Source organism: Fusarium keratoplasticum, chromosome 6 (assembly GCF_025433545.1).
Source record: "Fusarium keratoplasticum isolate Fu6.1 chromosome 6, whole genome shotgun sequence".
Taxonomy (NCBI): Eukaryota; Fungi; Ascomycota; class Sordariomycetes; order Hypocreales; family Nectriaceae; genus Fusarium; species Fusarium keratoplasticum.
The window spans coordinates 2499243-2520719 of NC_070534.1; the positions used below are offsets into that span (position 1 = coordinate 2499243).

The 21477-nt window shown below is 54.5% G+C and overlaps 8 protein-coding genes across 8 annotated transcripts; 3 read left to right on the forward strand and 5 right to left on the reverse strand.

Annotated features, from left to right (window-relative positions):
• Positions 1–2225: 2225 nt before the first annotated feature.
• NCS57_00875300 (uncharacterized protein) lies at positions 2226–3364 on the forward strand (the record flags this gene model as incomplete). Its single annotated transcript, XM_053058558.1, has 3 exons — positions 2226–2423; positions 2508–2786; positions 2984–3364. 3 exons carry the CDS (start codon positions 2226–2228, stop codon positions 3362–3364), a joined length of 858 nt encoding a protein of 285 aa, XP_052912389.1.
• Positions 3365–4189: 825 nt separating this feature from the next.
• NCS57_00875400 (Vacuolar-sorting protein SNF8) lies at positions 4190–4999 on the reverse strand (the record flags this gene model as incomplete). The annotated part of the gene is made up of 1 exon (XM_053058559.1): positions 4190–4999. The coding sequence occupies exon 1, from the start codon at positions 4979–4981 to the stop codon at positions 4190–4192; it is 792 nt and encodes a 263-aa protein (XP_052912390.1). The 5' UTR covers positions 4982–4999.
• Positions 5000–6399: 1400 nt separating this feature from the next.
• On the reverse strand, positions 6400–8007 carry NCS57_00875500 (uncharacterized protein; the record flags this gene model as incomplete). The annotated part of the gene is made up of 4 exons (XM_053058560.1): positions 7839–8007; positions 7694–7752; positions 6545–7636; positions 6400–6492 (listed from the first exon to the last, which is right to left on the reverse strand). The coding sequence occupies exons 1-4, from the start codon at positions 7894–7896 to the stop codon at positions 6400–6402; spliced, it is 1302 nt and encodes a 433-aa protein (XP_052912391.1). The 5' UTR covers positions 7897–8007.
• Positions 8008–8666: 659 nt separating this feature from the next.
• Positions 8667–10855, forward strand: NCS57_00875600 (Glutamate--tRNA ligase; the record flags this gene model as incomplete). Its single annotated transcript, XM_053058561.1, has 5 exons — positions 8667–9134; positions 9188–9298; positions 9350–9739; positions 9796–10053; positions 10106–10855. 5 exons carry the CDS (start codon positions 8667–8669, stop codon positions 10853–10855), a joined length of 1977 nt encoding a protein of 658 aa, XP_052912392.1.
• A 549-nt stretch (positions 10856–11404) lies between these two features.
• NCS57_00875700 (PB1 domain-containing protein) lies at positions 11405–13230 on the reverse strand (the record flags this gene model as incomplete). Its single annotated transcript, XM_053058562.1, has 6 exons — positions 11405–11425; positions 11483–12331; positions 12381–12542; positions 12592–12927; positions 12999–13148; positions 13216–13230. The coding sequence occupies 6 exons, from the start codon at positions 13228–13230 to the stop codon at positions 11405–11407; spliced, it is 1533 nt and encodes a 510-aa protein (XP_052912393.1).
• A 4391-nt stretch (positions 13231–17621) lies between these two features.
• NCS57_00875800 (Superoxide dismutase 1 copper chaperone) lies at positions 17622–18889 on the reverse strand (the record flags this gene model as incomplete). Its single annotated transcript, XM_053058563.1, has 5 exons — positions 17622–18136; positions 18241–18321; positions 18375–18504; positions 18612–18649; positions 18712–18889. 5 exons carry the CDS (start codon positions 18887–18889, stop codon positions 17622–17624), a joined length of 942 nt encoding a protein of 313 aa, XP_052912394.1.
• A 251-nt stretch (positions 18890–19140) lies between these two features.
• On the forward strand, positions 19141–19736 carry NCS57_00875900 (uncharacterized protein; the record flags this gene model as incomplete). Its single annotated transcript, XM_053058564.1, has 2 exons — positions 19141–19161; positions 19218–19736. The coding sequence occupies 2 exons, from the start codon at positions 19141–19143 to the stop codon at positions 19734–19736; spliced, it is 540 nt and encodes a 179-aa protein (XP_052912395.1).
• Positions 19737–20115: 379 nt separating this feature from the next.
• On the reverse strand, positions 20116–21124 carry NCS57_00876000 (Uricase; the record flags this gene model as incomplete). Its single annotated transcript, XM_053058565.1, has 2 exons — positions 20116–20240; positions 20299–21124. 2 exons carry the CDS (start codon positions 21122–21124, stop codon positions 20116–20118), a joined length of 951 nt encoding a protein of 316 aa, XP_052912396.1.
• Positions 21125–21477: the final 353 nt, after the last annotated feature.

Here is a 21477-nt window from a genome sequence, read left to right on the forward strand (position 1 = left end):
GCTGGCGGCAAGACACGAGAGGGAGCGAAATCGGAAGCTCGAGCTTCAATGGAATGACCAGGAGTCTATGCTATGGCTCGATATGAGAGCGTCATCTGTTTCTTTTTTCATTTTTTTTTCTTGGTTCACTTCACGACTTGATCATCTTGGGAAGTAGGGCTGCGGGTTCTGGACATGCCCATCAAGGCACCCTCTTGTGTTAGGTTATAGGCGGCGATAGGCGTCTTTAGGAAACGAATAACCCAGACGCGAGGGAGGATTGCGACGAATTGAATCCTCGGACCTCGCCTCTGCGGTGTGTTTGACTGACTGACCGACTGATTGACTGATTGAATTTCTGAGAAGCTGATGGCGATGTCGCAGTGGTATTGTGGTGCATGAATGTCGTATTGTTGATGCGTCAGGAACCGAAAGGGGGCAAAGGCCCAATCACAAGGGACAAGTTCACGTGAAAGTGGAAGAGATCCTTGACGTCTTTAACCAGCCACTCGCTTTTTTCTCAATGGCTACTCTCTCTTGATGGCCGCCCTGGCGTCTCGGGACAATTTTCCGAACATGGTAGGTCATGTAAGCAGAGACTCAGACTAGGAGGAGGACGGACACCTCGGTAGTTTCGGGCCTGGAGAAGGGAGTAGCGCGGCGCGGGAAGAGGTGTCGGTAAATAAAGAGAGGAGGGAGAGGAGATGTATGAAATATTAGGTTAGGTGCCGAGGGATGAACCGATGGAGATTTTGGGGGGTAGGACGGTAGAGGAGGGAGGGGATGATGGCCTCAAAGTTGTGGCTGCTGATTGTCGAGAAAGAAGCTTCCGTCACGAGTGTGCCGAAGCGAGCTGCAGAGATGAAGCTGGCTCCAGCACGTCCAGCGCATCTCTGCAGGACGACTGATTGGCCCTGAATTCGAGGAGCAGACCGCGGTACTTGTTGATTTGAATGGATGTTATGACCTGCGTACCGTACCTCGACGGCCTGTGGATGGAGCCCTGGGCCGGGGGGGGAATTGGCTGGGCTGGGCTGAGCTGAGCTGAAGCTGGGGCCATCCAGGGGCAAACACGCCAAACCTCGCTCGTCTCGGGCTCGTGATTGGCCGCAGTCAGGCGGGCCGAGGTCCTGTCCGGGTTTTGTCTGGCGCGCCATGGGTTGTAGCGACCAGGTACACTCGGTGGGGGATTGCGCTAGAGAAGTACATCATCGCTACCTCGTGTCCCCAGCCACCTTGCTTTCCCATTTCCAGAGGTCGACCCCTGTGCTGCAGCCAGCTCCCCAGAGAAGGAGTGAGCTGAGCTCCTGTTCTGCTCTGCTCCTCAGTCTTTCTCTCATCTCATCTCCTTCGCTCGCTTCTCCCGCCCGCCGCCGCCCGTGAGTCGCCCACATCCACGCCCCCCAGACCCAGCCCAGACCCAGGCAATCCAAATCAACACCAGCCAGCTCCAACTACCTACACGACCTCGTCGTCGCCAACTCCACTCCTCACCTCCCCCATCTTGCCATCTTCATCATCATCACGGCGCCTGTAAGTACATGATGCACTTTTTTTTTTATGTCGGCTGCTTGTCCATGGCTTACCCTGGACTGGCGGTCCTCGCCCCGTCCCTTGGCCCCAAGTAAACAACATCATCATCCTTCATCATCGACCTCTCCCTCCCCTTCCTGATCCCTCTGGCGTTATCCCGTCAAAGGGTAAACAAACCCATTGGCCCATCACCTTGGAGAGCCTCAATTGGCTCTGACCCACCCCCGTCTCACCTCTCAGCGCCCTCTCGACCGTCTTGTTGGGGCTCCAACGTCTCGTCGTCCGTGTCCTGATGGTGTCGAGAGCCTCTACTCCCTCCGTCCTTGCCACAACATCGACTGTCAACCCTCGCACCCCACCGTGGCCGCCCTCCGTGCCGAACCAACGATACTGACGAGCCAGGTCACGTCTCTCCCGCGCGTGTTTTCCCTCTCCCGTTCCTGTTGATGACGACGCCGCCGCCGCGTTGACTCCGACGACTATATCTGACGAGGACGACAACGACACCGACGCCGACGCCGACCAAGACGAGACGCCGCGCGCAAAGAAACAAGTCGATTCGAGTATAGCATCATTCAAACTGGAGGAACCTGAACCGAGACCACCAAAGACGTTATCGCTAGTTCGATCCCGATCCTGCCTCCCTCCCGAGACGCGCTTCCTATTTATCACCCCACTCAGCATCACCGACGACGCATTGAGAAACCGCAACCATGGTCGAGTTCAAAAGTGAAACCATGCAGAAGGTGTCGGAAAAGGTGTCCGGCGCCCACGAGAGGGTCGGCGAGTTGCTCGACCAGGCTGAGGCCGGCAAGATCCCCGGCACCAAGGGCCACCACCCCGTCTCTGCTGTTATCGGCACAGCTCTGACCGGTGGTATGGAGAATGCTGGTACCAAGGGCTACCTGGCGGTATGTTGAACCACGGTTCCACGGCCGAACGCTGGCCCAGACGCTTGCGCACGCCGCGTCCCGAACCCTGACTGACAATGACAGCAGGCCTACATCAAGGAGCTTGAGGCGAACCCTCTGCGCACCAAGATGCTCACCGCAGGCACCCTCGCCAGTGCCCAGGAGCTCATTGCCTCGTGGCTCGCCAAGGACCGCAACAAGCATGGCAACTACTTTACCGCCCGTGTTCCCAAGATGGCCGCGTACGGCGCCCTCGTCAGCGCGCCCCTTGGCCACTTCCTTATCTGGGCGCTCCAGAAGACCTTCAAGGGTCGCACCAGCCTGCGCGCCAAGATTCTGCAGATTCTGGTCAGCAATTTGATTGTAAGTGGCCGATTCCCTTGTCCAGCCGAGATGTTGCGCAGAAGGAGGTGGATTTCAGGGGGAGACACAGCAAGGAACGCGATTGCGTCTGAAAGGCGAAACCAATTCAACAAGAGCAAGGATATCGCAAACAGATGAGGATTCAAGCGCATCTCGGGCATGAATCGCGAGATATTAGTTGCTGACAGCCATGACAGATCGCTCCTATCCAGAACAGCGTTTACCTGGTCGCCATGGCCCTCATCGCCGGTGCCCGTACCTACCACCAGGTTCGCGCCACCGTCAAGGTCGGCTTCTGGAAGGTGATGCGCGTTTCGTGGATCACCTCTCCCATCTGCCTTGCCTTTGCGCAGAAGTTCCTTCCCGACCAGCTCTGGATCCCCTTCTTCAACATCGTCTCCTTCATCATTGGTACCTACATCAACACCGTCACCAAGAAGAAGCGCCTCGCAGCCCTCCGCAAGAAGCACTTCGGTGACGACCGCCGACCCGACGACCGCCGGTCTACCGCCGGCATGCCCCCCAACCCCCGGGACGACTACCCTCCCCCTATGGGCGGCCCCAACCCCCCCTACTAAGCGACCAACTGTGAATGCCAATCCGAGCCAAACGAAGCCAAGAAGATGATCACGAAACACAGCTGCCCAGGTGTCGAGTTTGAAAGAGGAGGAAATGAAGGGGACGAGGCGAGGTGAGCGAGAGAGAGCAGACGAAGGCTTTTTGGCGATTGGGGGCAAAGGACGACAGTCTCAGGCTCGGATAGGTCGCTTGACAAGTATATACCCGAGACACGGGGGGAAATAGGACCAGTTCTCGTCCTACACTCATGCTATTTAACATGTATCTACAAGAGGATATCTGGAGGAGGAAAGATGTGGGGTGGAAGAGTTGAGAAAGTTGCTGTGCGTGTATGTTTGTATGTGCGGGTTGCTGGTTAATGAAACGAACTAGTATTTATCCTCTTTTTTTTTTCTTTAGATGTCGTCCGGCAGTACTGCCTTTCAAGAGCGTCTGTTCTATCTAGGTGTGCAATGACGTCGTCATTCTACGAAGCCGATCTCGGTGGTGATTGCTATATCCTGTAGCAGCCATGGCTTGTGGCTTGAAACGGGTCTCTAGATTTCTCCCACCTAGTTTTCCCTCTATTTCTTCAGGTAGTGGTGGTGAATCAGTCTGGTGTTGAGGTGTAGTTCCCAGATGCTGCCCAGGGGAGAATGCCGTCGGTGATCGAGTGAGATGTTGAACCGAGGGTTAAGACTGGGCTAGTCAGGGCTGGCGCAACAGCCTTCAGCTCGTCGAAGTGATGCTGAGCTTGGCTGGGTTGTTTCACCCACATGGCTGGCTCGAGAAGTGGCCCTGACCCAAGGACATGTGTATGATGGATGTGATGCTTCACGGCAGTCTCATCCTCCCTCCTCGGCACCCCCCGCGTCGGCCATGAAGCCTGGACTCCAGTACTCCCACTCGCCCTTTGTCTGCTTGTCCACCCACAGCATCCCTCCAGCGACGAGATCATCGATGACGGTCTTTGCTCGTGCGCGGTCCCAGCCCAGGTTATCACTCAGCATGCCCACGCTCACGTAGCCCAAGACCTGTACTGCCTCGACGACGGCGACCTGATCGTCGTTGAGCTCGCGGGGCACACTCCGAATATATTCCTTGCGGCCGACTTTTACAACGGCGTAGGAACCACCGAGAGGCGCGAGGGTTTGCACGGCGCGGCGGACGTCGTCATCGGCTATGGGGTCTGCACCATCCATGCGACCAGCAGCAACACGCTCCCTCAGCTCCGCAAGACCGATGAGACCACCATTCTCACCACGTGTAGCACCACAGACCTCTACAATCCTCACAGCAAGCTCAAAGTAGAAATCATTAACCGTCTTGCCGAGCAACTGGGCCCAGATAGAAGACGAGCCCCCGCCCCCTCCCTCTGCGCTGCTGTTGCTGCTCGCGAGGGGATCGACGCCGATGGCGGCGCACATGCGGGCGAACTGGGCGCGAAAGGCAGGGTCGGAGCGGATGTCGCGGGCGTGCGTGTTGGCGAACTGCTGCAGGAGGGAGCGGAAGACGGCGAGCTGGGTCTCGAGGGCTTGGGCGTTGCTGGCGCGGAGGGATGAGCCGTGAGAGGCGTAGTGGGCGGATGTGAGGCGGGAGCGGTCGAAGGCGGCGAGGCCGACGCCCTTGCGGGACATGGTGGGCGGTTGGTGAGAGGGAAAGTTGTGTTGCAGGTTTGAGGTTGAAGTTGGAGGTTGGAGGGGAGCTCGTGATTGCGTCAGTTGGCGCAGGGTGGGGGTCGATGTTGTTCGGCTCCGAAGGTGGTATATCTAGATGGTCCACGTGAGGTTGGCTTATAACATGTTTTTATAAAGAAAGATTAATGATGCACGTTTTACGAAGACAACATTATTCATAATGCTCTTGAATAGATACCTAAATGGTTCTCCGCTGCCTGGAGTAAGTACCGAGTGACTATGCTTCTGGGTTTGGTATCCGGAATCTTACACGGCATGCCAACTTCTTCTAGAGTAGGGATCTATACATTTCGTCCAAGATAATTGAGCAACTACACACACAAACGTATATGTACATCTGCAATACTGGGTTATCTGGACTCTTGTTTAGCTGGGATAGCCGCTCCACAGCTTCATCGACTCGCAATGATCCATAATGCCCATTAAGGTAACATCAGACCTCTCAGCAAGAGGGAAAATCTCATGCTTGACAGGTATTTAAATATTGAGCCAAGTCAGGGAATGGAAATCTCTGCCCTGGCCAAACCTGTATCGTTGGCGAGTTGTGCGTCGAATGAGGCTGAGACCTGCTCGATAAACTGCTCCCAAGAGCCTCAACTGCAGGGGTAGCAGCAGTTCAAGAATACTAGAATTCTAATGGAAAATAGATCTTCACATTTACGTCGATCTGCAGGTTGATCGACGCGTAAATCGTCCCCTCCCGTTCGTCCTCTCAGTGTTAGTGATGCTCACCTCTGACATCCAAGTACCTCGTACACTGTTGTTAACTTTGGTTACGAATCTGAAACAGCAAATGAATCTTCAAAACGCAATCTCGGTTGTTTCCTACTCTTTAATGGTGGTTAATGCAAATCAAACTGCCCATAGAGGTCCTCTAGTGGCGGAGTCCTCAGAGGGATAGACATCACGTGAACCCTTCTCCCTGTCTTCACCCGTCACCAACAACAATCTTTTGCCTCAACCAGTTCAAATCATTAACAGTCTACGTCAAGTTCTAATGCACATGTTTTCCTATATGCACGGGCATCTATTTTGTCTTTTCCCTCTGCACGGGAACCCTTCACTCATCTTCCGGAGTGAAACCCAGTCCGTTCTTCCGAATCCAAGAGTGGTGATGTGATCCATGGATAATCCTCATCCGTAACAAAAAATCACTGGCCATCATCTCTCTGTTTGTCCCCGTTTTGAAAAGATTCCTGGTATCTTTTGGGCTCTGTCAGCTCCTTCTAGCCGCCGTGGCTTGAGCTGACCGCCCCCTGATCTTGAAATCGTCGTCACTTCATTAATCCAAGACAGATACTCGCGTCGTCTCTAGGTCTGCGCTGCTCTATGCTCGCTTCATGCACATGGCTATATGCTTACTGCGTCTGGCACTGCGCTTGGCCATCGCCCATGTCATCGTCGTCATCCTCCCACTGCTCGCCGAACGCTTGACCAGCGGTCTCGCCCATCTGTCTCTTGTTAGTTACCAATTCACTTCGTTTTGGGAACACTAAAACTCACCTTCTCGATGTCGGCGTCGTCCTCGTACTCAACGTCATCAACCTCTTCGGCTTCAATGTCCTTGGGGGCAGCAGGGAGCATCTTCTGCAGGGCCTCATACGCCGCGTCGTCCTTCAGCCAACCGTCCTCAGGGAACTCAACCTTGACAATCAGGTAGAGGTCACCCTTGGTATCGCCTCGCTTCATGGGCATACCCTCACCGGGCACCTTGAGAATGTCACCGGGTCGCAGGATCTTGCCTCGTGGCCTGTCGATGCGGATGCCTCGGCCGTCGAGGTGCTTGAGCACTGTCCGCGAGAAGCCCGCTAGAGCCTCGCCCAGCGTCACAGTCAACTCGGCCGACAGATCGTGGCCGATACGGTTGAAGACGTCATGTGGTTCCTCGACCAGAGTGAAGACAATATCTCCAGGGGTCTGGTCCGGGTACTGGTCGGCCTCACCTTCAAGGACGATGCGCTCGCCCTGCATGGAACCTCGAGGGATGTAGATCTCGAGGACCTTCTTCTCCTGGGTTGTCCGCTTGCCCTTACACTTCTTGCAGCGGTCCTTCTCCTTGAAGACCTGGCCGGCGCCCTGGCAGTGGTCGCACAGCACAGTCTCTCGTCGCATCATGCCGGGACCGATCTGGCGGAAGGCCTCGACGATGCCGTTACCCTTGCAGCGCTCACAGGGCGAAGACTTGGCCTTCTCCTTGCCGCCAGAGCCCTTGCACTGACCACAGAGCACCTGCTTGTTGGCGGCAAACTTGACAGTCTTGCCGCGGTAGAGCTCCTCCAGCGTCACCTTGTACTCCTGGTCCTCGTCGGGACCTCGTCTCGGGCGGCGGGGGCCGCCAGGACCACCGGGACCGCCAGGGCCTCCGGGACCCATGCCGAAGCCGAACATCTGGGAGAGGATGTCGTTGAGGTCGACCTCGGGGCCACCGGGGCCGCCGCGGGACTTGTCGAAGGCGGCCATGCCGTGGACGTCGTAGAGCTCGCGCTTCTGCTCATCGCTGAGAATCTCATAGGCCTGGGTGACTTCCTTGAACTTGGCTTCGGACTCTTCTCGCTGCTCCTCGGGAACCTTGTCTGGGTGGTACCTGAGGGCGGCCTATTATTGTGGTTATTGTTGGTGAGTGTTGGAGACAGCAAATTGGCGACCACGTACCTTGCGGTAAGCCTTCTTGATCTGGTCTGGTGTTGCTGTTCTTTCGATACTCAGAAGCTCTGTAGATTCGAGTCGAGTTAGTCAGGCTGTCGAGCGAGTGGAAAGCAGACATTTTTGCCCGACCAGGATATCAACAAATACGCACCGTAGAGATCGATCTCCTCAGCGCCCTGAGAGGCGGCGTTGAACGGGTTATCATCCATCTCGTCGCTTGTTTTTCTGGGGTTCGAGTGCAGCAATAGTAATGCAGGATGAAGAATTGGTCGCCCAGAGGTACAGTAGGCAGGCAGCCCGCTTTGTCGATCGGGTCCAGTCCAGTTGGTCCAACCTAAGAAAATCTTTTGGCGCGGGCGCAAGCAACCTCAGACCAGCGCGGGGTACAGCACAGCACAGCACAGACGGGATAGGCACAGCCAAAAAAAAAAATAAAGGGTTTGCAAGAAAACAAGGGGATTGTTTGAAATATAAAATATTTTCTCTCTCTTTGTTCTCGAGGGATAAGCTAAGGCAAGCACCCTTATTAACTAGGCACCTGCCATCAAAGCCTATTTACACAAGCCCAAAACTTCACATGCGTCATGTCGTTTGACGCCTAATCGCAACATCCATGCTTGCTTGCTTGGCTGCGGCAGCAACACTTGGCCCTCAACCAAGAATAGGGGTTGAGAACTGCTACCAACAAATTTGAATATTCTTCCAATATTCATCAGTATCATGTAACAAACAAGACTCGTGTCTCTTTAAATAGCAACGCAATATCAACAGCTCTGCCACAATGCCTTCACATTCTCGATAAGAAAAATACAAGTTCTTATCGCCCCCTTCCTTATCGACGCGATTCATGCCACATGTGGCGCACCACCTCTTCGGTGCACCGCCCCAACTTCCCGAACTCATGAGGAAAGTCCTCCCGTCTACTTGACCTCACCCCGGCTAAGTTAAAGGTTGTCATGAGCGCCTCGCCCTTGACATCATGATACCTTCGGCAGGCCGTTCAGCACGGCTACCAAGACGCATCTCACAGGTCCAATGGCTTCGCCGACCGTTGCCAGTTCGTCGGGCTTTTACGACTTCGCTCATCCGACAACATGATCCTAAAGGCCCTGTCGAAAAAGTGAAACCAGAGGATTCAACCACTCAACCCCATCTTGAAGAGAAACTTGCACAATCAGGTAGAGAAGCAAAAGCCAATGGAAGGGTATCGAGGCTAGCTGCCTTAAAGAAGCGTGGCCGAGGTGACCAGGCTAAGAGTGACAGCACTCGGACCGAACAGCGATACATCCTCGGACAGTCTGCAGACCAACCAATTCGAACTCGCTTTGCGCCCTCGCCTACTGGTTACCTGCATCTGGGATCTCTGAGGACGGCTCTGTTCAACAATCTAGTGGCCAAGGCGACAAAGGGGGGCGAGTTCATCATACGGATTGAGGATACCGATCAGGTGAGAACCCTCCCCTTTCACCTCTCCTACACTGTTGCTGATTCAAAGCCAAGAACCGTCTAGTACCCGACGCTGAGGAGCGCGTCTTCAAAGACCTCGAATGGGCTGGTCTCTCCTGGACTGAAGGCCCCGACAAGGGCGGTCCCTATGCTCCATATCGTCAGGTAACTAATCCCCTCGCCTACAGCATTGTGAAGACTAACACGCCACCCTAGTCAGAACGCCTTGGCATCTACAAAGAGCATGTCAAGACACTAGTAGACAACGGTTCTGCCTACCGCTGCTTCTGTAACTCTGAAGTTCTGGAAGCGCAGAAGCGCGCCCTCCACGACGCCGGCAAGTCGACCGCCTACCCGGGGACATGCCGCTCCATCCCCCGCTCCGAGTCGGACGCCCGGGCCGCGGCCGGCGAGGATCACGTTGTTCGTCTCGACTCTGGCCGTTTCGGGACGCCTGGGTTCAAGGACGCCATCTACGGGCCCTTCCAGAAGAAGGAGCCCGAGGAGGATTTTGTTCTCATGAAGACTGATGGATATCCTACGTATCATCTTGCAAATGTGGTGGATGACCATCTCATGAATATCACACATGTCATCCGTGGCGAGGTGAGTGTCCCCTTTTCCTACAAGCTGAAAAGCATTTCATGACTTACACGCCCCAGGAATGGCTCATTTCCACACCAAAGCATCTGGCTCTCTACGAAGCTTTCGGCTGGAAGCCTCCCACCTTTGCCCATCTAGGCCTCCTTATTAGCAACGACGGCTCCAAGCTCAGCAAGCGAAACGATAGCGTCAATCTCTCGACATATATGGACCAAAAGATCTTCCCCATGGCTCTCCAGGCTTGGCTCGCCAACCTGGGTGCCTCGTTCAAGAGGGGAGCCTCGACGCCGCGTACCCTCGACGATGTCGCCGAAGCTGTGTGTTTAATTCAGCCCTCTTGTCTATGCAACTCACTAACGCTTGTCACAGCTGACCTTCAAGTTCACCCGTGGCGGCATCAAGCTCAACCCCCAGAAGCTCGACTTCTTCCAGCACGAGTACCGCAACCTCCTCTTCAAGACTCCCCTAGCAGAGCAGACGCCGCGTGAGCAAGCCCTCATCCGGGAGAACTTACTCAAACCCCTCGTCGATGAGGTCCTCGCCCTTACTGCCTCATCTGTGTCCGACCCTGTTGGATACAAGCCTATCCAGCCCCGCGGCACCTCCCTCATCTGGCCCGCCCCCCTATCCCCCGTCTTGGCCATGCTCTCCGAAGATTCCCAGCAACCGTACGCCTTTGAGGTTCTTTCCCAGGAGACCGCCCGCTACGGCAGTGCCGCCGAGATAGCTCGCCAACTTCCCTATTTCTTCTGGCGTCCTCCCCCGGCCGTCTACCGCGCTGCTCTGGCCTCCGACCCTATCCGCCATGACTTACTTCACCTCGTCAACGACACCGTCAATGGATCGCTCGACGCATGGGAACTGGTTCTCGATCATCTCCTGGAGCGTGTACCCTCGGACCAGGCGCCCGATCTGCATGCCATCCTCCGTCTCATCGCCATAGGCAGCCCGCACGCCGTCGGCAAGACGTCTCGCATACTATTCAGCGTGCTGGGCCAGGAGGAGTGGCGTTCCCGTACCGCCATTGTGCGTAAGCTACTCGATGAGCTGGACCAGGGCGGGGACGACCTCCGTCAGACATGGCTGAACCAATCTGCCAGTCTAACACCCGCCGCTTAGATATAGCTCTACAATTTGTATGCATGTAGATATCTCTTGGGTCTTCATACTCTCAACGTTATCACGATTGTCTTGTATCATACTGTAGCATCACGCATGTACTATACCACTCAAAAGTCATCAAGTTTTGGATAGATACAAGTCGAGGGAAATATGAAAATATTCATTCTCTTGGAACAAGAATTGAACAAGAAAACGTCATAACGTCATGATTGATAATCGAGACAATGGAATCCCAACACACTGGGGCTTTTTCCTTCCTGTTCTTTGCTCAGCTCCCCCAAAAATCAACCATTAGATAGTCATCCCATGACCCCGATACTCCGATTCCTCTCTAACAATGAAATCCTAGGTATGCTCCAATTGCTCATGACATGCCTCCGACATAAATACAAGATTAAAATAATGGCAAGATTGTCAGAAGAAATAGAAAAGAAAAGAAAAGAGATCTGTCCCGTTGAGGATAGATGTAGTCCACCCACGAATCATGAGTTCGTGGGATGAATGAGTAATGTCCAAAATGCAGATGCGCGCTGTTGGGGTATATGTCTAAGTCTCAAAGATCCAAATCTGCGTCAATAGTTAGCCATCTGCTCAAGTAGGGATCCAGGGATAATCTTCACATACCTCCATCTTTCCAGTCTCTGTTCGTTGCTTCTTCGCCTCATCCCTGACGGCATCAATCACCATCTCGAGGTCGTCCTGGTCACCCATGGTGATCATGTCACCGTTGGGCGCATCGTCGTCCTTGACCTTGATCTTGAATCGACGTCGAAGGTTGAACTTGTCACGGACCTTCTCAACTAGGGTTGAGAACTCGGCGTTGGGAGAGATCATGATGAGCTTGACTTCGTCGGCATGGACCTTGACTCGGATCTTGGTCATCTCTGGTCGGCGGCGGCCAGATACAGACCCTGGGCCACGGCGGGCACCACCCACCATCTCAAAGTCGCCTTCGTTGATTGAACCATCGTAGTCTGAGCCGTCATCCTCCTCCGAGTATCGCCGTTGCCTCTGCCGTCTGCTACCAGCTGATCCCCTTGAGTTGCGCGAACCGCTTGGTCCCTGATACATGTCGTAGACTTCGCCAGGGAAGCTTTCCTGCTCGGGGATTTGCCTAGGTCTCATTTGCAGAGGCTGAGGATCTCTCTGCATGGGCCTGACAGAATTGATCGAGGCAGACCTCGTGGGTGTCGGTCGTGAACGGCCGTCAGGGGGCGAAGCTGCCTTCTCGTAGCGGCGGTTCGGCTCGGCCTGTTGGATGTTGAGTTTAGCCAACTGAGGCTTCTGGCCGCGCACGGAGGCACCACGTGTTGGGCGCTCGTTCTCGGGCGGGGGTGTTGGCGGAAATACATTTCGGTTGGCTGGTGGTTCAGATTGTTGCCTTCTTGATTGAAGGCCGGGCTTGACGAGGTTTGTGGCGGCAAAAGAGATGTTGTCGGGGGGTCTGTCGTCCTTGACTTCGAACTTGCCGGCCTGTAGTTGTGAGCATGATGGCCCTGCAAGGAGTTACAGGGTGACTTACGTTCTTGATCTCAGAGCCGGCAAAGCCGGTAAAAGCATTAGAACGATCCGAGGCGGCAACGAGTCTAGCCTTGCCGAGATAGTCCTTGGTCTTGAGGTTTCGCACCTTGGCTTCGTTGGGTCTGTACACAACTCCTACAGGGATGGAGAAGACAGTGTAGCCCTAGATTGGTCAGTCAACAGCCCAATAGTTCCATGTGGAATCCACAAACCTCTGCCTGTTCGCGAATAGCCTCATCAATCACATTGTGGTCCTCCACAACCTTCTCCTTGACAGCGTATGAAAGATCTTGCATGCCGGCTTCCGTTTGCTGCAAGTAGATGTAGCACAGGCCACGGTTGAAGAGGACTTCGCAAGAGTAGAGCTTGAAGAGGAGGCCAAGCTGGGCGTAGTCGATCATGGCATTGCCACGGAGGTAGAGGAGGGTATCGTTGAAGTTTGCAAGAGCCTCTTCGAAGTCGCCGAGGAGGAAATTGGAAACGCCTTGTTGGAAGTAGGCGACGGCGAGGTATTGGTCTAGTCGGATCGCTCGCTGGTAGCTCTCAACCTGTGTGCGCAGTGATTAGTATGGGAGGAACTTTGCGGTGTGAACTCATCATGAGGTCGATCTGCACTTACAGCCTTCTCGTGCTCGCCAAGGGTGGCGTGGATCACGCCCATGTTGAAGAGGATCTTGCTCGTGTCTCCAATCTTGGAGAACTCGTTGATGGCGTCTTCGAACTCATTGTTGTCGTAGCGGGCTAGGGCCGCAACCCAGGTTTCAATTTCCTGTTGCGAGCAGTCAAGTCAGTGGGCCGACCTTGAGGCCATCCGCGGTCTAAGAGAAGAGGCGTACCTGTTTCAACGACATGGCTGTCGCTGCAGGGCAAGAGGTGCCACAGCAGATGGGATCCCAGAGTTGTATAGAGGTGAGAAGTGAAAAGGTGCCGTGTCTTCAAGACAGCTCCGGAAGGGGATCTCGGTGGTAGAAAAAGAGGAATGGTGATGGAAGGGAGCAAGATGGGGGGGGCTTGGGTAGGGCGCTTAAACAGTCCGATGAATGAGGGTTGCCCCGACTTATTATTCGGATGGCGGGCGGGCAGCAGTGGGCAGGTACGCCCGTGGCCTGTGGTGTCCCAGCGGGGCAGGCACGCTAGGCACGGTACGGGGGGGCCACGGCCAAGGCCACGGGGGTGTGAGGGTGCGAAAGGTTAGGTCTAACGGCACCAGCACAAGGGAACAGGGGGCAAGGAGCGGTGTTGTCCGTGCCGATGGAGCGAAACGGTTGGTGCCTTTCGCCTGAAGCAAGCAATTGGTTCGTTGCCAATGTCTCGATGGCTTGGCAGCCGGATCAGTGGCGTTGCCCCTAGCAGGACAAGAGTCCAGTCAAGCTAAGCTCGGGGATGAGATTGGGCTTCGGCTGTCTTGTGATGATCGGTGCGAGATTAGATTAGAGTAGGTAGACACGGGTTATTGATTGCTAGATTATCTGGCAGTCTTTTTTTAACCTGTGCCTGTTGGCTTGGCCAAGGTTGGATGGCTGTTGTGTAGATGATATTGTTGGTGGTTGGTTGTCAAGCGCTTATATCCGGCCTCTGTGGTGCTGTGAAGTGCAATGCCCAACAGATCAAGTGTCGATCTGATACTGAGAGAGAAGAGGTTGCAGGTGGTTAGGCATATCGAGGAGGCTGATGAAACGGGCCAGCTGGTCAATTATATTGCTCATGGAAACAATGGGGCGAGTGCGCAGTCTGGCGATGCTCCAAGTCGACCACGCAAAGGGTCGGTGTAAGTGGGATGTTTCTCTGCCCGTCTTCGATGCTAATGCAGGGAATGGAATCGCATTTCACAAGAATCGGAGCCACGCGAGTCGTCGATTATCGACGACAAGACGAGCCAAGAACCGATGGTCTGGTGATGGACGTGATTTAATGCAGCAGGGCCAGAGATGCCATGTCGTGCGCAAGATGGTGAGTGGCTGACGGGGCTAGAGCCAGCGCGTAGTGACGATTCGAATTGGTCGTGAAGTTGGCCCGTCACACAGACCCGGCTTACTGAGAGGGACTACTGAGAGAAGACGTAGTAGGGCCCGACTCTACAACCACCTCCTGCCGGCGGGTCAGGGGGATGTGCAGCAGGGGTTTTACACGTTTTTCTCTCCCTCTCGAGCGCTGTCGTGTCTCACGGATCTCCAATGGCACTTCAAGTGCATGCTTTAGACGTTTGATGTGCAACGTCTGATCGACCACCAGCCTGATGCAGCAAGAGCATTGTATTCTTTCTTACCGGACCGGGTTTGAACTGATCTCAGACTCCCCGTTACTTCAAAGCTCTGTTCCATGAGTTCTATCTCTTGACTATCCGTCGTCTATCTGCCGCCGTCACCCTAGCAATCCAAGGTGTGATGTGACGGACAAATTTAGATGTGATATAGGCCTCGCTCGGACAACTAGGTGGTTTAGCTACCATCCACGATTACTCCCCCTCCTCCCCGATCGAACCACTGCACTCTTCAGCCTCGTCAGATGCCTTTCCAGAATCGAACGGTGTGATGCGAACTCTGATCGCTTTCTCTGCCCTGAGCCGGGGGTTTTGCGTGGAAGGCCGAGCGCTCTTCACACCTGCTGCAGCGACTGTCACAGGTGTTGCTAAGTCCCCGCCGAGTCCTCTGATTGGGCAACCGCCCCCCGTTCAGGGTCCTGGGATCGCTGGAGCCCTTGGACGACCCACCCCTCGGCGCCTATCTGAGCAGCTTCACCGGGCAGGAATGGATCCATTCCCTTTCTTGAGCTCCATCTCCATCCCTCCCATGGATGCCAGATGCACTCTCCGCCATTTGCGCATAACATCGAAGACCACAGACCCTGTCCACCCCAGCCACGAGGCTGATAGGCCGTGGGAGACGGCCAACGACATCCACGCCGTCGGCGTCGAATGACGTGTGCGCACCCGTCCGTCCCATCCCAGGGCAGACCTCTAAGCGCCGTGATGGAGCTGGCATGACGGGATTTGCGTGACGGCCCCCGCAGGATGCTAGAGCAACTCTATCGATGCATTGCGTCTTGGAGGGCAGCCACTTTGCTCGATTGAGGCTTTCCAAGTCTTCGGATCCCAAGGGAAGGGCACGCACGGGATGGTGAAAACCTCTTGGAGTGGCACTTGACTTTTTACCGAGATGCGAGGAGAGCACCTGTGGAGCTTGCGGTGCAGCTGCGGTGGAAGAAGAAGGACAAATTTAGATGTGATGAAATGATCATGCTCGAGCTATGCCTCTTCTTCACCAATAGAGCCGAGATCCAACCCCAGCAACCACCAGAACAAGAACCTCAAGCGATCTTGGCGTCCGGTGCCGAGCTATGGCGGCGGGAAACAGAGGAAGAAACCGGCACCGACAACTTTTTTTGCTGAAATTGATGACGACTTCAACATCGTGACATCCACGGAGTATGTACGTTTACTCTCTCATTCGCATGGATCCCTCCCATCTTCACCTCGAAACCCTTCCAGCCTATCCCTTGCGACGGTTACCGCCCAGGTCGTGCACTAATGCGCCCACTCAACACGCATCAGACCCAACAGCTGCCCACTAGTCACACACACACTCAAGTTCTTCATCCCATCTCCAAGAGACGTCCCTGTTGGGATTTTTCCTGTTCTTGCACATGCCAACCAGACTTTGCCTCTTTGGCTAGGGCAAGTCCACCGCCAGATCGGGACCCCCTCCCCCTGGTCATCGTTGGGGGATGTTGGAGAGTCCTGGCAACTGACACGTTTTATCCACCGGCTTGCTCCTGTTCCGGGAGACAGGGGGCACCAGTGAGGGTTACAGCCCGAGACTGGCAAGTTTCCAGATGTCTGGGTGTCCTTCAGGCACCAAGAAGCTGGAAACGTTCCAATGCCGGAGATTATCTTAGGGTTGAGCTGTTAGATCTAACATGCATCGTCGACTTCTAGTCCTGATTGACGACTATGATCTTGTTTCATCAGAGTTCAGGAACCCGCGAGCCAGGAACCAAACTAGGCGTCAGGCAATCGATTTCTAGAAGATTGCTTAATCAGTTGGCAAGTCAGACTCCACTACAGGTTAACTTTGACAAAGAGGTCAAGCAACACTGGAAGGGCTGTGGCTGTGGAAGCGTCAATAAAGACATGGCCAACCAGATTACAAGGCTTCAGCCGCATCCATCAAGGTTCACCATGTCTAACAAATGCACATCAACTACAATCAAGTTGTTTTTTGCTTTCATATCTCACCTCTCACCTTCCATCTTCAGCCTCGAGTCAAATCATTCTAACCCCTGAAGAATCGAATTGTTCAATGCAGTGTCACCATCGTCCAGCCTCATGCTACACCAACACCTACATCACACACCCGCCTCTTTCTCACACAAAACCACCTCCTGTCCCTGTCGCCCTTCGTCTCATCTTCTCCCCCCCGTTCCAAAAAAACCTGTCAAGCTGGTACCCGGAACCTACCGGCATGGGATCGGTGGATTCCCCCTCGTCTTCTCCACTAGCGAGCTAACTGACGTCAAGTTCCAAACTACGGGATATTCAATGCACTGTGCTTGAACCGTCGTCTCGCATTGCTACTCTATTGATTCTGTGGCTGGAATCGAAGGTTTCATCTTCGTCCCGGTAGATCTTGAGCCTCCTGAAGTCAGTGCCGTCAGATCCACACACCGTTCGTCCGGCATTTGGACTTTGACGAGAAATCGAGATGACAAGATGCCCAGTGCACGACACCATGGCCTTGCCAGTCGACGGATAGCTGTCCCTATGTCCGCGGGAGCTTGTACCAGCAGGCAACAAGTCCAACCCTGAAGAGCTCTTAATTTTTCCAGTATCAGAATCACATATTTTCCCACGGCTCAACGGCGCGTAAAGCCCAGAGTTATCGTGGCCGTATGCCATACGCGGGGGGGCATCGAACGATATCATCGTTCATACCCATGCTCGATCTGGTCCCCCAGGCAATATATCGCACCACCTTTCGCCGCAGCACGGTCGATACGCCAGAGATCCTTCACCTGTCACTCTCAGGGCATGCCTCGCTGGCACGGGACTGGTTTCAAGTTTGCGGGGAGACAACACAGAATGGACGAGCAGAATTCGAGGCTGGACTTGCATCACACCACGAATACGGCAGCATTGGTCAGAGTAGCCTTTGAGCCCTTGGCAGTATTGGCAATATTGCAGGATCGGAGCTTATGGCTCGACAGCCGCTTCATCCGGTACTACACCTCGAAGTGCCATTCGTCCTTAGAGCATGCCTTTCTTGACCTCATCCTTGCGCTCATCCCAGAGCGTCTTGCCAGTGCAGGAGCACACCGTCTTGTCGTTATCCCACATGCCCGCGCTTCGTGCGATGATGCCCAAGACGGTGTCCTTATCGTTCTTGAGTCCCTCAGGTCCCTCCTCTTGCCTGGTCAGCACCATGGCATGCCCGATTACCTCCCAAACCTGAAACCCGTGGTCTAGGAACGTTCCTCCCCTTCCATTCTCACCAACTTCAACCTCTCCCAAATCACCTCGTAGTTCCTTCTCTCCTCCTGACCACACAGGTCCGGTTGATCGTGCACCGTCCTTCAGGTCTCCGAATGCGCGGATCGAGGCCCGATACTTTCCTGGGGTGACGCCGTGGACCGTCAAGTCAACAAGTGTTCGTCCTGAGCTAACCTGAACCATCCTTGCCAGTCCTCTTACGTCCCGGCTTGGCTCTTCATAACGTCCTTCTACGGGGTCGTCGAAAGTCTCGAGGATGCTTACAGCGGCACCTGTGCAAGTCCTTCAGGTCAGTCATATGCGTGCATGTGTGAATACAACCATCAATGGCCATTTAAAACCGCCACAGTAAATGCTGATGAGAAAATGCACGTACTGCTGTCTGAGGATCCTGATCCACGCAAGATAGCGTCTCTGCCCGTTGCCTGAATAGCTTCCACGATGGCCGAGGGGGCAGCTGAGATGTGACAGTTAGCACGTGAACAACTTCAACTGCCCAATTCGACTTACCCGTGCCCTTGACAGAGATCAACTGGTCCTTCAGGTTGCCCTCGACGTTACTAATGCCACCGATCTTGTATAGCGAGTCTGAAACCGCCTTGATACAGCCGTCACATGACAACGGCACGGCGAAGAGGGTCTGTTTTCGAGGTGTTTCATTAGTATCCCTGAGCCTCATGTCTCAACCTCTACTCCCCTCGTCCCCTTTTCTCAATCGTGACTCATTTCTGCGAGCTTCGGGCGCACCTCAAACGAGTTGTCCACGGTCATCTTGCCGGGTGATGCTAAAAGCCGTTAGCCCATACTGCCGGTGTAAGAGAGAGCACCGTGCATGAAGACTACCTACCAGCGGGAGGCGTGTTCTTAGAATTGAGGCGAGAGGCTCTGTATTGGTATGCGGAATATCCAGCTATGGCAAGAAGAGATGCAGCAGCAAGTGCCCGAGGAGGCGTGATCTTGGGCGTCATTTTTGAGGAGGAGGTAGATTTGTTGCTTTGAAATCCACCTAAACCGAGTGATACCATCGGGAATTATCCCTGCCACCCCGGGAGTGGGCCACCGACTTCGGGATCATCTGGAAGCACGTGACGGAGGCTCTACCTTAGTCAGCAATTGAGTCTTGGCATCAAACTTTCATTGAGCGAGTTGAAGGTGTTGCGATACGGCTAAGCGCAGCTTCATCGACGACCCAATTCTCCTCCACCGGGCTCTGTGGCCAACTCAAACCGACTGAAGTCATTCTCCTAGAGGGATTGACCTCTCATAAGCCGTCAAAATGTCTCAAACGCTCGGTCTGGTAGGCAAACCCGTGATATCTCGACCAGTTCACATCCATTGACACCACCACAACAGACGAGGCTGGCCTACTCCCGAGTATGGCACGGCGTTTCTGCTTCTGCCCCTCATGCCACTCTCTCGACTCAGCCCGGCGTAACGCCCCCTTCCCTCGGCCGTCTCGCCTCGCGCATCGCTGTCCTCCTCATGGGCAAGCACAAGCCGATTTTCGACCCCTCTACCGACTGCGGCGACTACGTCGTGGTGACCAACTGCGCGGCCCTCCACACAACCGGCCGCAAGAAGTGGCAGAAGCCGTACTACAGGCACACGACCCGGCCTGGTAGCCTCAAGACGGTGACGATGGATGTGCTCATGGAGCAGCACGGTGGCAGCGAGGTGCTACGCAAGGCTGTGCGCGGAATGCTACCCAAGAACCGACTGCGGGACAAGCGACTGGCGAGACTTAAGGCATTCGAGGGCGAGGCCCACCCGTATAAGCAGAACTTGATACGGTTCTCCGGTGTCCAGGTTGGAAAGCAGGGCTGGGAGAAGGCCGTGGAGAAGGTCCGTAACGCGGACAAGAACAGATTATGAGAGCGTAAGGGAGGGCTGAGGACGAAGGCAGTGTGATCATGCTGTAGAAATAGTGCGGATGAATTGGGGACGTCTTGTACTATCTGTACCAATATTGTGGGCATCTCATGACCTAGCTTTAAGCAATCGACAACGAGTTTTTACGACTGCTGTATCTCAGCACGTCCTTCAACCGACTGCTCTGTATAGGGAGACATATTGGACACGGGTGAGCACGAAGGTTACGAGGAGACGATTATATCAAATTTCCATATTAATTGCGCCTGGCATAGTAGGTATCTGAGTCTAACAGTCTCTTGGTATCACTCTCTTTCTGCCGGGTTTGTCATATCTCATCATTCCGCACGAATGTCATCTTAGCAGCACAATCCTCCAGTATCTATAGCCTTGGCTGCAGAGTGTCGCGGGACACCTCGCACTTGATGAGACCGTTGGGTCCAGACTGGGGAGCATAGACCTCGGCGTCCTTGCCGGTGTTCTTGATGCCCTTGTGCCAGCTCAGATCTAATAAGAGGGTTAGCATTCATGTGCGATTCAGAGAACAGGTCTTGTATAAACTTACCAATCTCGAAGTAGTGCTTGTTTGGTAGTGCGTAGACGACAGTGTCAATCTCGGGCACGGTCTCCAGAATCTGAGCAGCCATCTTGTACATGGTGGCCTGAACACTGGCACTGTCATCCTCGGCAAAGATCTTAAGGGTGACGTTTCGTGCCACCTCCCAAGCCTTATCGAACTTGGGGGCAAAGGCCTGGACTGCCGCAGCGTTCTCAAAGGTGTTCCACTTCCATGAAGCGTCCACATCGGTCGAGAAGATGCGGTCCCAAGTCTCTGGCAGGGTGGTGTACTCATCGCGGACAAAGCCGTGGAAAGCAGAGCCGGTGCTCTTGAGAACGGTCAGGCCGACGATGGAGCTCTTGATCTGGATGCCATCCTGGCGGCTCACGCGGACCTCGACGTTCCGCGTCTCCTCGCCATCCTTGAAGAAGCTGTGAGGATGAGGCTTGCCGTCAATGGCCAGGCGCGTCCAGCGGACAGTCTTGACGTTGACGTTGGCGACATGGATGTGCTTGTACTTCTGGATGAAGTGGCTGCCGAGGATAGAGGCGTACAACTCCGGGGGGTTCACGGGGTTCTCCTTGGCCGTGATGTAGATGGTGTTCTTGATGGAGTCGGTGGCGACGACGACGCTGTTATCGGCCTCGGTGTACGAGGTCTCGATCTCTCCCTCAAGGAGACAGCAGACGGTCATCTCAGTGACGGTCTGGATGCCAGTCGAGGCATCACGGTCGACCTTGCAGACGCGGACATTGTCCTTGCCGTAGCGGGCAGCAGATACATAAGGCATGGCGAATGATTTCTTTGGTCTCGAGGTGAAAGACTGAGGCATGGACACGGAAGGGTTCAAGTGTAATTGATACGGCAGGGATCCGGGCGAGATAAGGTATCCGTTGCACCAGAATTGGATGTGACGGAAAGACGTCAGTGAATGATTGATCAACTTTTAAGTGACTCTTGTCTGAGAGAGGAGGCAGTGAAGAAGGAGCTGAGGACAAGTAGAATCTAGACATGAGGAGGAGATAAGCTTCTAATATATAACCGTTTCCAGACTCGGCCTGAGACGTCAGCCCCCCTCCTCCTCCGGAGGCGACAGTGACAGCCCCAACGGCGGACGGAGACGGACGCCCCGATCAACGAGAAGACAGCGCCGGTGGCCGAGGAATTTGTTGAAGCGCGCTGAAG